Here is a 15,516-nt window from a genome sequence, read left to right on the forward strand (position 1 = left end):
GCAACCCTTGTATGATTACCCTTAAAGCATTGATTCTCTCTCCATTAGCCACATGCATCTTCACTTTCTCCTTAGTATTAACTGGCAATTGCCCATTCTTGTTACTGGCAGCTCTAGGAAATTGTTCAAATGTCAACTAAAATTACCTACCATTGGAACCCAACCTTACCCTTGAGTCTCATGGTTTTAGGATTGAGGGCCCTGTAATAGCATGTAGTGAAATCTCATAGTGTTCCACAACTGTCACACACTCACTAGTTTCTTTTAGACTCCATTTCATCCCCTTCCTGGGGTTGCAATTCAACCTCATCAATTAAGAATAGTCCCAATTTTAGGCATTTATGCCCTGGCGTCCACTGAGCATCGCAGTAATAGAAAAGTCATTTTTCTCTGCGAACCTTAATTTGGTTTTTGTTAATCCTTTATATTGATAACACCCAATTACCACTGTGAGCCTTATTCCCTTCTAAAGAGTTCACAAGTGGGTTCTTGAGAATCCCAGCCTCAATTGAACTAGGCATTGCCTTCACACCCTTCCTACTGACCCATAATGCTTTCCTCTGACAGTTTAGCTAAGCCGTAAGCAAATGTTAGATTAGGAGGATTAAACATTCTAACAAGAAGTCTAGTCCCATCCTTAAGCCCACTTAAAAAATAACTAAATTTATAAGAATATGAAAGTTTTTTAGTCTATTGGACAGAGTTTCAAAACTTTATTTATACTCCTCTATCGTGTTCATTTGCCCAAGTCTGGTGAGTGCCTTCATGGGGTCGTTGTAGACACTCGGTCCAAACATCACTAGTAAAACGTGCACAAAAGATTCCCAATCTCATAAAGCTCCGAATTCTTCCAAATGATAAAACCAAACCAGCGAAAGAGGTCAATCCAAGGCATTGCTTTGGAAGTGTGTTATATTAAGAAGGGAAGAGGTGGTTCACCTCCAACTTGTTTGTTCATCTCCATGGAAAGTTGAAAAATCTTACTTCTACAGACGAGACACCTGCCCAACCCGACGGGAGCCAAACAAGATGATGGTGCCCCGCCCCCTAGCCCTAAGGGTTACTTTTGTAAGAGCATTTATGAATATAGTATTTTCCTTTTTACACTTACCTCGCTCGCACTTACCTTAAAGGATAGGTCCAACCCTTAAAGAAAAGCTCTTCGAGAAGAGATGAAGAATTTAAAAGAGTTTTTGCGGCCTTTTTATTTCCATCCAACAAGTCTAAAAGGTAAGGGAAAAAAAAATAAACAAAACCATCATATATATGTGTGTGTGTGTGTGTGTTTTTGTATTTTGTGTGTTTGTGTGTGTGCGGGTGTAACATAAAAATCGAACCAAAGGAAAATCATTCTGATCTAAGTTACTAAACATTATATGCAACGTGAGGTACATACAACAACAATCCCCAGTCAGATGGAAGATCCGAATAGCTTGAACTTTGTTTTTCCCTCTTCTATCATTAAGAAAGTACAGAGAAACTAAGATTGCGCAGAAATTGGACCCACTACTGCATGGGATGAAGTTAGGTGGAGTACTTCTATGTATATAATATTCATAACTGAAATGTTATGCAACTTGAGCCAATTTGATTTTCAGCGACTGCACAGATCCTAATGCCTTCAACTTTCTCTCCTTTCTCCCAACTCCATTTCAACCGTGAAGAAAACTGCATATATAATGCGTACGAACAGATGAACCAACAAAGTCGAAGAAATTAGATTAACTTGTACATGCATATAACTGAACATCAGTCACTGCCTCTTTGCTAATGTCTTCTTCAGTCCCTTGAGAATCTTCCCAAACCACATCAAGTTCATCATAGCTAGCGCTGAAGGCACCACAAAGACCAAAAAATATCCGAAGGGATGCATTTGGATGACCTGCCAAGCACATGAAATTACATCACATCATAACTAAAGTTTTTTGGAGATGCAAAACATCTAAAAATGGTGATTCGAGGATAGGAAATGCAGTTTGGAAATACAAAAGTTACAAAAATAACTGGAAAGCTATTTGTGTGGAAGTAAAATCAATCTGTCTTCATGATACTAGGTTTAAGGTATAGTATCCACTTACAGAGTTGACAGAAAAATAATCATAATAAATTATGATCACTTGCATTTGGACGCTCAAAAATTGGAAGGAAAACAAAGAGTAAATGTTGTACCATAGAATTTCTAATAGCAAGCTCAAGAAATGTCATCCAATATTTGGAATATTTAAGCCTTTAAGAGAGTTTTTAATCTGTACAGCTTTTCCAAATTTCCAATTTAAATTTGTTTTTTCTGTTCTTTTTTCCCCAAATCAGGATATTCTTTTTTGGTCTGCATCTAACTATCTAAGCAGGGGGATGTATGAAAACAATATTAAAAATTCTAATTCTCTCATGCAGTCAGGAAGTTTTATGAGCATTAAGGAACTGAAAGCCCCTATATTCAATCCAACGAGCAGGGTAGGTACAAATTCAAAGGAATTTGCAAATTACCTGATCATAGTGCAAGTAAACGTGGTAAAACATGTAACCGAACAGCACAATTCTTGCAGCCTGCATTTCATAAGTTATTTCAAAAACAAGTTTCAAAAAAATCATGAAATTATTATAAATAATAAATCCCACATAAACAACGGTTCTCCTGTTCCTGATTGTCATGCCAGATGGCTGAAAAATAATGATACAGCCTATGCAAGCCTATCAGATCATGGTGGCAGCAATCATAGGTGCTCGGCATCAGCAAGATTCGAGCCTAAAGCTACGAAAATAAAATTATATTTTTGGCTTTCCAGCATAGACTTGTACTCGTGCAAAGAGGCTTATAGTAAAGTGAAAGGGACATTTGAAATACGATCCTCAGGTTTCCATAAAAAAAAAAAATAGCTATTAATCCTTATGCTGTGTTTTATTTAAAATAAATGTCCGTCCATCAATTATCCACTAGAAATCCAAACGAGGGTTATGCCATGTCAACAAACGACCAAACAATATTCACACGTGGCATGCTACCTATTAAAAATATAAAAGCGGCACGCCATATGTCAAAAACCTTAAAAAATAAAAACAAAAACAAGAAAAAGGGCAAAGAAGACGTGAAATTAAAAAAATAAATAAATAAATAAAAAGACTTTCTTAAAAAAAGTAAAAAAAAAAATAAAAGAATATTAAAATAAAAAATAATAATTAACAATAGAAGCAAACTCTTAGAACAAATAAAAACTATTAAAAATCCCAAAAAAAAACACTTTACTATCTTTTTCCAATACGACATACAAACTACCAAAATTATCACTTTACCCTCCAAATTACCACACTCCTTTCGCAATTTGTCTCGTCCTTTAAATTCAATAGTCAATATTTAGTCATGTCACCTATTTTCATCTATCTTAATTGTCAAATCTTTAAAGCGGGGTTAAACTAAAACTTACATTTCAAAATAGGCGCTAAGGCCTCGTTTGGTTACACAGATGAGATGAGATGAGATGAGATAAGATAAGATAAGAAATCTATGAATAGTAGTTAAAATGTTTGAGTTAAGATGTTTTATGAGATTTTGGCAAAGGAGAGAAAAAGTTGAATAAAAATATTATAAAGTTAAAATATTTTTTTTTAAGTAAAAATATTGTATATATCAAAAGGAGAAACTAAGTACACTGAATGTATACAAGAAAACACCTTACCCAAAATGACCCAACAAGCCCCTAATGACCCAAAAAACCCATAAAAAACTAACCCAAAGTACATCAGACCCGAACCCAGAGTTAAAATATTGTTAGAATATAATTTTCTTTTTGATAAGTTGTTAGAAAATAATTTTTTAATATTATTTTTATTTTGAGATTTGAAAAAGTTGAATTGTTTCTTGTGTTTTGTTTGGAAGTTTTGAAAAGTTGTAATGATTAAGTAATGATTAGACGAAAAATTTGAAAATTTGAAATTGAAAAGTGTTTGTGTTTGAATGGTATTTAGATGTTGAGATAAGATGGGTTGAAACCATCTGTGAAACCAAACGGGGCCTAAGGCCCTACACTTCAATTAGTTTCATCTTCATATTGTAAAGAGTGATAGTTTGAGGGATAAAATATGATTTTCCCCGTAAACAAAATTGAAAAGAAAATTATGGTGAGGGGATCACCTACCCTTTTTCCCCCACTGTGAGTGGGTTACCCAACTCTTCTCTCCCCCCCACCCAGACCCTGTGGGGAAGGTTTGACTTATGGGGAGGGACCCCTCAACATTGGGCTCGAGGTGATAGGATCCCCCTCTCCCAACACTAACCAAGCAATGCATGCTACTAGGGGAGTTGGGTGAGAGGGCAATTGCACGAGTGGGGAAGGAGGACATGTGGCCAGAGGGGGAGCTCCTCACCATCAAGAGGTATCCAACCCTTCCTAATCCATCCAGTTGGGGTGGAGAGGGGGATGGGACTTTGGGGTCCTCCCTAAAACCCTCTCTCCCCACCCTCCCACCCCCCCAAAAAAATATATATATATTTTTATACTTTTGGTTTGTCTTTTTTTTTCCTAACATCTTTGATTTCACATTTTATTTATATTTTTTATGTATTTTCTAATATTATTTGTAAGTACTTTCTGTTTTATCTTAATTTTTATAGTTTTTGGCCCCTTTATTATTTTCAGGATTTTTAATTTTATATTTATTATTACTTTTTTCACACATGGCATAACATGTGTGAATATGATTTGGCCATTCACTAATGTGCCATAACTACCATTAGGGTTTCTGGTGGATATTCGATGAAGGACCATTTTTTTTCAGTGATGAAGGGACCATTGCTTAACACAAAAAACATGACCTAAGAATTTAAATTTTTTCTTTTACTGAAACCTGAGGATCATTCCTTAAAAGCAAGACCATTCACTAATTTGCCAAAAATGAAATTCAGGAATATTTAGACTCACCAGCCATGCAAAAAATATCAGTACACCATTCATGAGATATGCAATGGACCTCTTCATACCAGCCGTATCAAGATACCTTCATTGAACCCAAAAGATTTATTAAAGAAAAATATTTTCTACCAAAATAGGTTTTTAATACTAAAACATACCATCTCATATTGATTTCTGGAGTAGTAACCTCAGAGATGAGAATCATGAATGTATAGAGTTGTCCTTCTCCAGAAAACATAGAATATGCCACTGCAACTCCAGAAAGAGAGTGATGGATAACCTGAAATTTGAAGTATAATAAAAATCTTTTAGTAGCTTATTTATGTACATAAAAATGCTTTTCATGACATATTGCATTGTGACTGAATCAATTCATATGCTACATGCATTCTGTAATGAGCTGCCTCATAGCCATTCTCTAACTACGAAATCACAGCATTCAAAATCACTGCAATATTGCCAATGATGCTTTTGAAGTAGATACAAGAGAATGGGACAATAACTGCAGATTCCCCAAAGCCTACACCCGGAAAACATGGTCAGAAGACTCAATTCCTCTATGATTATAAATCAATGCAGAACATGTACTTGGTTAGAAACAGGGTGGATTGACAGGAAAAAGAGCATGTTTTAGGGGGTGAAAAAGGCATCTATGCTGAAGTATTATCAATTACTACAAACGCCAAGCATGCATAAAAGGAAGGATGTGCAAGTGCGCCCGCATTTGAGTGAGTGAATAAGCTTAATTATTTTCCATCCTAGAGAATAGACAATTAGACTTACATACTCCAGTCCACCTAAAGAAGGATAGAGCCAAAAAATCATTCCAAGATCTGCAAGAAAGTATCCAACAGAGACCTGTCAAACAATCAGAGTAATTGTATTATATAGGGACTTCTCACATCATTAAGAAAATATTTATAAAATCTAGGAAAAGCAAAGCTAGATTGCTTTCATCAAAGCTGGCATGCAAGAAGTTAAATAGACGTGCATCCTCAACCTTGTTAAAAAATAAGCAGATGAATACATCCCTTCTGCTTCCCATTCTTCGCTTTGTACTTTTCCCATTGAAATTATTTCAACCGAAATGTGAAATAGGCACAATATAATCTTACTTGTTAGGTAGAATAAGAGGCATGTGAGTCATATGAAGAGGAGGACAGAATGTAGAACCAACAACAGAGGAAACATCAGCCTTTTAACATGAAATCAAGGTAGCCATGCCCCCATAAGACTGACAAAACAAGTGGGTTAATGTAATTTTTTAAGCAAAAATACTTAGAAAAAATATAAGTTGAAATGAGAGGGCCTTTCATCCCCATTTTCCTTTTTTGTTGTTTTCTTTCTTTCATTTTGTTTTGTTTGTTTTTCCTTCTTCCTTTCTATGCGGGCCGGGGGGAGGGTGGGGAAGGAGAGTCGATGGGCATTATCTTTAATAAGCCTCATCACAAAGAGATTGTATATAACACATCAGTTGAAGCTCATACCTTAACACCCACCCATGTCCTCTTCAAAACATTTTTTTTTTTATAAGTGTAAGTATATTAATAAAAGAATAGGCAAAAGCCATGTTCAGTACAAAGAATGTCCTAGCTAAGTAGGAGCATTTGAAACAAGGAAATCATGGATATCTTGGCCATTAAAGTTAACGGCAATGGCCCAAGTATAAATAGTTCTAAAAAAGAAAGCATTTAGTTCCTCCATTGTTCTTTCTTTGTCCTCAAACATCCATTCATTGCGCTCCTGCCATAAACACCAAATGACGCAAATAGGTAACATCTTCCATACAGCCTTGATCTGCTGGTTACCTCTAAGATCTGTCCAACTAGCCAACATCTCCACTACAGACTTTGGCATAACCCAACCCAAGCCTAGTCTTCTAAAAACTTCATTCCATATCTCTCGAGCTACCTCACAGTGTAGTAGAAGATGGTCCACTGATTCACCCTCATTCCTACACATGTAGCACCAATCTGTGATGATCACCCCTCCTCTTCTCAAATTATCCGTTGTGAGGATCTTACCCAAAGAAGCGGTCCACACGAAAAACGTTGCTTTGAGAGGCGCCTTGTGTCTCCAAATCCTTTTCCAAGGGAACTGAGTTGAAAGGTCTTGTGACAGAGATTTATAAAATGAGCGAACCGAGAATAAACCTTTACCCGTAGGTGTCCACCACAATAAATCAGCTTGATGGTTGCTGCGTTTGAGTGAATACAAGAAGCTGAAAAAAGCTGCATAACTGTCCAGTTCCCAATCATATGCCGCCCCGGCTAAAATTGATGTTCCATTGAATTTGTTCCCCCACTATCACCATAACTTCTGCCACAGAGACATCATTGGCACTTGCCACCCTAAAAAGAACAGGAAATAGATCCTTCAAAGCACCATTACCGCTCCAAGTGTCGTACCAGAATTTGATCTTGGTGCCATCTCCAAGACAAAATCTTGTGTGCCGGGAAAAGACCCCCCATCCTTTTCTTATATGTTTCCACAAACCCACACCATATGCCCCACTCACTTCATTGGTACACCATCCCCCCCATAATTTTCCATATTTACTCTCAATCACCATTTTCCATAAAGCCTTAGGTTCTTTATAGTATCTCCACAGCCATTTCCCAAGTAACGCCCAATTAAAGATTCTCAAATTTCTAATGCCCAAACCACCAGAAGAGATAGGACTGCATACTTTCTCCCACCTAACTAGGTGAAATTTAAACTCTTCACCTAATCCTCCCCACAGGAAATCTCTTTGAAGTTTCTCAATACGGCCCGCCACACTTGCTAGAATAGGGAACAAGGACAAAAAATAGGTCAGTAGGTTAGATAACATACTCTTTATCAAGGAAATCCTACTGCCTTTTGACATATACAATCTCTTCCATCCTGCTAATCGACCCTCTACTTTCTCAATCATTGTATCCCATAAGGAAGCTACTCTCAAGGCGGCCCTCAACGAAAGACCAAGATATGTCATAGGGAGTGATGCAATCTTACACCCCAGAATATTAGCCAATTGTCTTATACGCTGAACACCACCAATAGGCACCATATCTGATTTATCTAGGTTTACTTTCAACCCTGAAGCTGCTTCAAAATAGAGAAGGAGGGCCTTTAATACTCGAATCTAATTATTATCAGCCTCACAAAAAATAAGAGTGTCATCTGCATACAATAAATGCGAAATATTAATGAGTCTCCCTCCTGGGGATCCTATCGAATAACCAATCACAAGCCCATTAGCAACTAGGGTTGAGGTCATTCTGCTTAAAGCCTCCATTACAATAACAAACAATAATGGAGATAGCGGATCTCCTTGTCTAAGGCCTCGTGTGCTGTTAAAAAAACCTATTGGACTTCCATTTATCAGAACTGAAAATTTTGTCGTGGATATACACCAACGGATCCAAGATCTCCATCTCTCCCCAAAACCACACTTCCTTAGGAGGTCAAGTAGAAAGTCCCAACTTTCTCCATGTCTAGCTTGCATACAATCCCAGTATTGCCAACTTTCAGTCTACTATCCAGGCATTCATTCGCGATAAGGATCACATCTAAGATCTGTCTATCCTTTACAAAGGCATTTTAAGGGTTTGAGATTATCTTTCCCACTACCTCGCTAAGGAGATTCGCAAGTACTTTAGAGAGAATCTTATATACCCCATTTACTAAGCTAATAGGTCAGAACTCCATGATCTCCTCAACCCTAGCCCTCTTTGGAATTAAAGCAAAGAAAGTGGCGTTTAGGCTTTTCTCAAATTGTCCAGCCGAGTGAAACTCCTGGAACACCTTCATGAGATCATCCTTTAATACCTCCCAGCATGTTTGAAAAAAACCCATAGAAAACCCATCAGAGTCCGGGGCCTTGTCTTTGGCCATCTTCCTCACCACTTCGAAAACCTCAACCTCCTCAAACGGTCTCTCCAAACGAAGACCATCCATAGGCCCAATAGAGTCAAAAGCTAGCCCATCAGGCTTCAGTCGCCAACCCTCCTGCTCGGTAAGTAGCTGGTCAAAGAAGCCAACTACATGATCATTAATTCTCTGCTCATCCTTACAATTTGCCCCATCTATCTTTAGCATCTCAATATTATTAGATCTCCTATGAGAATTGGCTACCCTATGAAAAAACTTGGTACATCTATCGCCTTCCTTCAACCATAACGCTCTCGACTTTTGCCGCCATGAAATCTCTTCTAATAGAACGATCATCTCAAGATTTGCAGCCAGCACTAGTTTTTTAGCCAATTCCTCTTGTGTTAAGGTCCTGAACTCTTGTATTTTTTCAATTTCTTCGATCTCCCTTGTCTTGATTTTCTTGTGTTCTCCGATGTCCCCAAAAGATTGGCTACTCCACAAATTGAAATCTTGTTTAAGAGCTTTCAATTTACTAGCCAACGTGAAACTTGGAGTGCCCTAAATCTGATTGGATGACCACCACTGTTTGACCCTATCAACAAAACCTTTCGTTTCTAGCCACATGTTTTCGAACTTAAAATACTGACATCTTCTTTGAATCCCACCACAATCCAATATTATAGGCCAATGGTCCGAACATAACCGAGGCAATCTCTTTTGCAAAACCTCCTGGAAGTGAATTTCCCACTCAGGGGAAATAAAGAATCGATCTAGTCAAGACCACGTCTGATTATTGGCCCACATGCATAAACCCCCCGCCATTGGTGGATCCACTAAATTCAACTCAAAGATACATTCCAAAAAATCAGACATAGCTGGGCGCAATCTTCTATTACCCAAGCTCTCACTAGGAAATCTTGTCACATTGAAATCTCCACCAATACACCATGGAAGATCCCACCAACTGTAAACACCGACTAGTTCATCCCACAATAAGCTATGCTCATTGTCTGAATTAGGACCATAAACCCCTGCCAATGCCCGTAAAAAGCCATCTGAGATACTCTTAAAAGAGCATGCTACCAAAAATAGCCCAATGAACTCCCTCCTTTTTCTCCACCACCCTTTGGTCCCACATCACCAAAACACTTTCTGAGACCCCATTAGCTGCCAAATGTAACCACCCCACGTGTGCGTAGCTCCATAAACTTCTTACAATTCTTGTGGTAATAACTTTCAACTTCGTCTCCTGTAAACAAACAATGTCCGCCTTCCACCCTCTCAGCAAGTTTCTAACTTGAGGACGCTTACTTGGCTCATTTAAACTGCGAACATTCCATGAAACAATTTTTGGTTTCATTTGGGAAAGGCCAACCCCTTTCCTTTAGTCCTCTCCCTGCTAGAACTACCTTCAGAATTCAATGACCAAGTCAACCTCCTAAGTTCACGCTGTTTCTTGGAACCAACTTTCCTATGTTGTTGATGACCCGCTTCGATAGCCGTGAGTAAAGCCATGAACTGCTCCTAGTAACCTTCACACTTCAAACCCACCATTTCCTAAATATCATTTACTGTGTTAAACACCCAGTCTGATGCACACGACTGATCTGGAAACAAGCACTTTAACGGTATAGGATTTTGCATTCGAAATTCCGGTTGTTCCTCCATCTGTTCTTCTCCTAACACCAAACCCACTTCCCCCACAGAGTTGTTAGACATTTGAATAAGCCTCTGAGAATTCTCCTCATCAGATAGGAATAAATCATCACTAGTCGAGTCCCCTATTTCAATGTCCCCCATTAAAACGATGTCGTTGAACAGCACAGGGGCACTCGTCGGAACTTCGCCGCCTCCCCCACACACCATCGGCAGTTTCTGTGCACTCCCCGTAGGAGGAAATGCACTCGGTGGTGGTAGAAGGTCCATTTCCAAATATGTCGCCTGCTGTATCGTCTCCTGCAGATTCGTCCTACCCGCCAATTGCTCCACCACCTTCATCGACGGCTTTTGAGGGCGATGCGACGAGGACTCCGGCACATCCACCGCCCTTTGGTGGCAGCACGGCGACAACTCCCGCTGTGAAGGCCTCTTTTCTCCACCCGCGTAAGCTGCCCTAGGCCTCCATACGTTTCGGGCCTTTGGATTGGGCCTCGGCCTAACGGCCCTCCACCTTTTTCCATGAGATTCACGGGCCTGGACTAGTCTTGGCCCATAATGACCCTGCCGAGTAAACAAGGCCCTTAACAGCCCCTTACTAGCCCTTAAAGGCCCCTCAATCCTTCCTCCCGCTAAACGCCCCGTATTGCCCATCCCCATGCCATTACCATCCCCGACAATACTCAACAACCAAGCCACATCCCTCTGCAAATTTCCCAACTGCAACTGCACCTCCCTCACCATACATAGTACCTCCCGCACATCACTTTCCCCATCTCTTTCCCGAAAGAATCCCTGATGCGTTCAGAACTCTTTACCATCATGCCCTACCCCGCCGGCCCCATTTCTTTGCGCAGCGAAAGTCACCAACGGAGATAGCGCTTCTTTATAAGATTTCGAATGCACCACCTCCCCCCACTGCCTCCACTAAGCTTCACCACCAGACCCAGCTCTATTTCTATCCCCTTGTATGACCTCCCTCAACACCTCCCTCATTCTTCTCCATCCCCTCCCCCCTCTTCTTCAGGTATAATAATAAAGCTATGGCGGCCCCCTACAGCATACACCACAACCTCCAAGAATCTACCACGGTTATTCGAGCATCTTTGCACAATGAAACTCCAATAACCCTCCCTTATTGACGAGTAATAATCATTTCTTTCTCCTAACTCACTCTCCTCCAAAGCTCTCAAAAGCCACTGCGCAGTTCTCAATCCCAACAATAACTCCTGCTTAAACCTCCTTCCTCTCTCTGTAATACTTACCAAACCACCTTCTCTAACGACGAAGAAAAGCTTTGATTCAATCAAAAGCTCCCTTGTGCATCACATCTTAGCCAACGACAACGGACTTGACTAACTAACAACCATCCTCGACGGCAAACACAAGAGAAGAAACAAGTGATTTTTTTTTTTCCTTTGCCCACGTACGGAGAGAATGTAATGCTTGGAGTAAATTACCAGAAGATATGTCCCTCTTCAAAACATATGGAACCCGTATAGTAAAGCAAAACTATTGCATCGTTATTTTAATGGTACTAGTGCATGGTGATATTAAATTTTACCAACAGCGAAGGTTGGAAACTGGGGTCACTTGGGGACATAATACCCTAGAAGGTCAAGACAGTTTTTAATCACTTGTAAAGATGTAGACTAGGTGTAATAATGCTTATGGTATATACGTTAATAATGCTTGTATACATTACAGACATTATTGACTTATATGATAAGTTAGTGCTTGTAACGTCCCAATAGAAGGCCCGAACTACATGACCTATACTCCAAAAGGACTAGTCAATTATACAATTGGAGCCTTATTGAAACCTTATAAAGAACAAGAACTTCTCATTCACAAGCAATGTGAAATCCCATACACCACCTACCTTTATCCTTATCATATGGGGTATCACGGTGCTTCATTCTTTTAAGCTGTGAAGCCAGGTTCTTGGCATCACCACCAACAGTTCATGCACGGAAAAGAAACAACTATTCCATTTCTAAGTTTTTAGCGTTACATCGATAAAAGCCCAAAAATATCAAAAAGGAAAGCTATCATTTTTCAAGCCGCCCAGTACATAATTACATTTTTTTCCTGAGTCAATTAGAAACAGAATCTGCACAATCGGGTGACAAACAGAGCCTGCAACCATATATTTTCAAATTATTTATTAAAAAATAGTAAAACCCTACCCCCAATGCAAAAACTGACAGTGGAGAGCTTCGAAACGTAACAATGCCAGCAAGCTGATGGTCAGAAAAGAGATCTGACCAGAACACAAAATACAATGATGTAACTGTGATAAAGATGGCATGAATGGTGGAGATACCGCTGCAAAGATTGACTTCAAATTAATAAAGATATAATCCACAATTCGGAAAGGAAAACATGTGGAACTGAAGGATATAGACACTCACCGATTATTCCACTCAATTCGTTGGACTTTTGTAAGACCGTTATAACTCTTAAAATAAAAGGTACTGATTAATTGGGTAAGATCATAGGCCTGCAACGTGGGAAAATAATTAGAATGTGTTAATGAGGGAACAGAAAAGCAAAAGTGGGATCCAAAATGAAACAAAAACTAAGTCCAGTAATTGTTGTCATTTCACTGGATACAAGGCATAAGCTACATGACAGAAAGTGAACAATTGAAAGACAAGAGTATATACCACTTTGCACAAAAATATGCCTCCGAGGATGGAAGTGTATGGGATAAAGGGATCTGCTAATAAGTAGTTTTTAACCAGCACCTGAGCCTGATTTTGGTAAGACTTGATTGCCATAGCTGTTTTCCTAGGTGCCACCATCGCAACCTACTCCTTCCAGAAATATTTCCCTTCTTGAATACCTTCTACTTTCTTCAAATCTTCATTTTCCTCTCACATTCTTTTATCAGGAATGATACCAATATCAGAAAACACGAATGCATTACATCAATAGAAAGATCTTGAGCTTATGATGTTATTTTTAGAATCTCAAAACAACTGCACACACCAAAAAAACAACTTAACAACATTTAGTGCTGGTAGTTTCGTGTATCTATCCGCCAATCGAAAGAGCTAAAAAGGGTCAATCCCTTAAGTACCAACCCCAATCATTCCTAAAACAATATATCAATTATAAAAACAAACACAAAATTGCATGTCCGGCACCCCACGTGCATATTTTTTCCACCATATACTTGGTGGAAATTAGATAACCAGCTCGATCATAGATCCGATACACACACAGGAGATACAGAGAGAGAAAGAGGTATTACTTCAGCAATCAAGCACACTGGCCCAAGGATATAAAGCATCCATTGGAAGAAGAAGAAGAAGATTATGAAAATGACTGCACGCACAAAAGATACGTGTATATGATAGAGAGGAATGGGAGGCCAGCAAAGAGAGTTTTATTTATTTAAGGAACCCAGGTACCAGTAGCAACATAAGACACAAAGGGGTATCCAAGAAATCACCGCCAAACCGAAGTTGGAAATGAATACTGCAGGAGTTGTTAAAATAAAATGAAAAATTAAACCCATACTTCAAGTCTCCATCAGCAATCAGCATCCGATCCGAAGCCCCATAACATCATGAGAAATAAATTTTAAAAAAAAAAGCAAAATGAATTTTATCAAAAAAGCCCACAAAAGCATGAATTCCGAAATTAAGCAAATTGATACGAGGTAGCTTACCAAAAGCATCAAAATCGGAAGTAGCAAGTGATGATAATCGTTCCAGAATTAACGGTGGGAACAAAAGCTAATCCATTCAGAGGAGGCATGAAGGGAGAACCCAGAATCAAGATCTAATGGCAGACGAGGTGTTTGTGAAAACGACAGAGAAACTAATGTTGGTGTCTTGTAAAAAAAAAAAAAAAACTCAATGATGGAAGAACGCAACAACCCGTGAAAAAGGAACCGCAAGGTTCGATTAAAGACACTATTTAAGAATCTCCAACCGAAAGAACAAATGATGATAGATTAAAAACTCAAAAGCAAGTGTGGAAGGGAGGAACTGGAGAAAGGGTCGAAGTGGGGTTTGGGATGATACGTGCCATGCTGTTCTTGTCATGCTCGGTTAGTTGAAGGCATGTGGATTGCGCAGATTGTCATCATTTCGAGAAAAATAAAAAATAATAGTTATTATTCAATAGTTTTGAAATATGAACAATAACATACTGTAACTTCTTAATCAAATTTGTTTACTTTTTAGAAAAAATAAAAGATAAAGGGACTAATTTTTCAATCAAGGTGGATAATGTTTTTTGAGATTAAAAAACTTAGTTCTTGTTTGGTTATACAGATTGAGATGAGATGAGATAAAGTTAAATAAAATATTGTTATAATATAATTTTTATCTTAAAATTTGAAAAAATTAAATTATTTATTATATTTTGTATGAAAATTTAAAAAAATTTTAAAATAATTATATAAAAAGAGATCAATTGATTTGCCAGGCCTGATTTTGAAGTGTCAAGGGACGAAGAGAGAGTGCTAAAGCTGTGTTTGGGTAGTCCTCTAATAAAGATGCTTCTGTGGTAGATCTACAGGTTTGTTCTCATGATTCTCACAAGTGAAATGTCATTTTCAATAGAGATATTCATGATTGAGAATTACTCATTGTTTCATATTTTTTTCAGATTGATATATTCTATGGGAAACACTACGGCACATAGGGATAAGACAATAGTAGAGGTCTAATGGCAGCAAGAAGTGCACAGTCAGGACGTACTACAAAATATTGACATCACAAGCTAATGTTTATTTCCCTTGGAAGAATATTTGGACGTCTTGTGTGCCTTCTAAAGTGGTTTTCTTCATATGGACTGCTATTTTTGGAAAGATTTTGACCACGTACAACTTGAAGAAGAAGAAGGGGTGCATTATGATGGATTGATACTGTATGTGCAAAAAGAATGCAGAATTAGTAGATCACCTATTATTGCATTGTGAGGTAGGGGTGCTACCCGCCCCTTACGGGGCGGGGGCACCCATTCCCTACACCTCGCCCTGCATGGGGCGAGGGGTGGGGTTTTCACCCCCACCCTCGGGATGAAGGGCAGGGTGCGGGGTGGATTCCAATCCGCTCTGCCTCCTTCTACTTAAAAA

At 38.8% G+C, this 15,516-nt stretch overlaps 1 protein-coding gene across 1 annotated transcript; it reads right to left on the reverse strand.

The window, feature by feature from the left end:
* Positions 1-1,339: 1,339 nt before the first annotated feature.
* Positions 1,340-14,490, reverse strand: LOC109002515 (TLC domain-containing protein 4-B-like). The gene is made up of 9 exons (XM_018980299.2): positions 14,101-14,490; positions 13,091-13,307; positions 12,836-12,924; positions 12,611-12,749; positions 5,691-5,765; positions 5,066-5,187; positions 4,917-4,992; positions 2,488-2,547; positions 1,340-1,882 (listed from the first exon to the last, which is right to left on the reverse strand). The coding sequence occupies exons 2-9, from the start codon at positions 13,226-13,228 to the stop codon at positions 1,754-1,756; spliced, it is 828 nt and encodes a 275-aa protein (XP_018835844.1). The 5' UTR covers positions 13,229-13,307; positions 14,101-14,490; the 3' UTR covers positions 1,340-1,753.
* Between the last annotated feature and the right edge of the window lie 1,026 nt (positions 14,491-15,516).

This window comes from Juglans regia, chromosome 3, assembly GCF_001411555.2.
Source record: "Juglans regia cultivar Chandler chromosome 3, Walnut 2.0, whole genome shotgun sequence".
Lineage (NCBI taxonomy): Eukaryota > Viridiplantae > Streptophyta > Magnoliopsida > Fagales > Juglandaceae > Juglans > Juglans regia.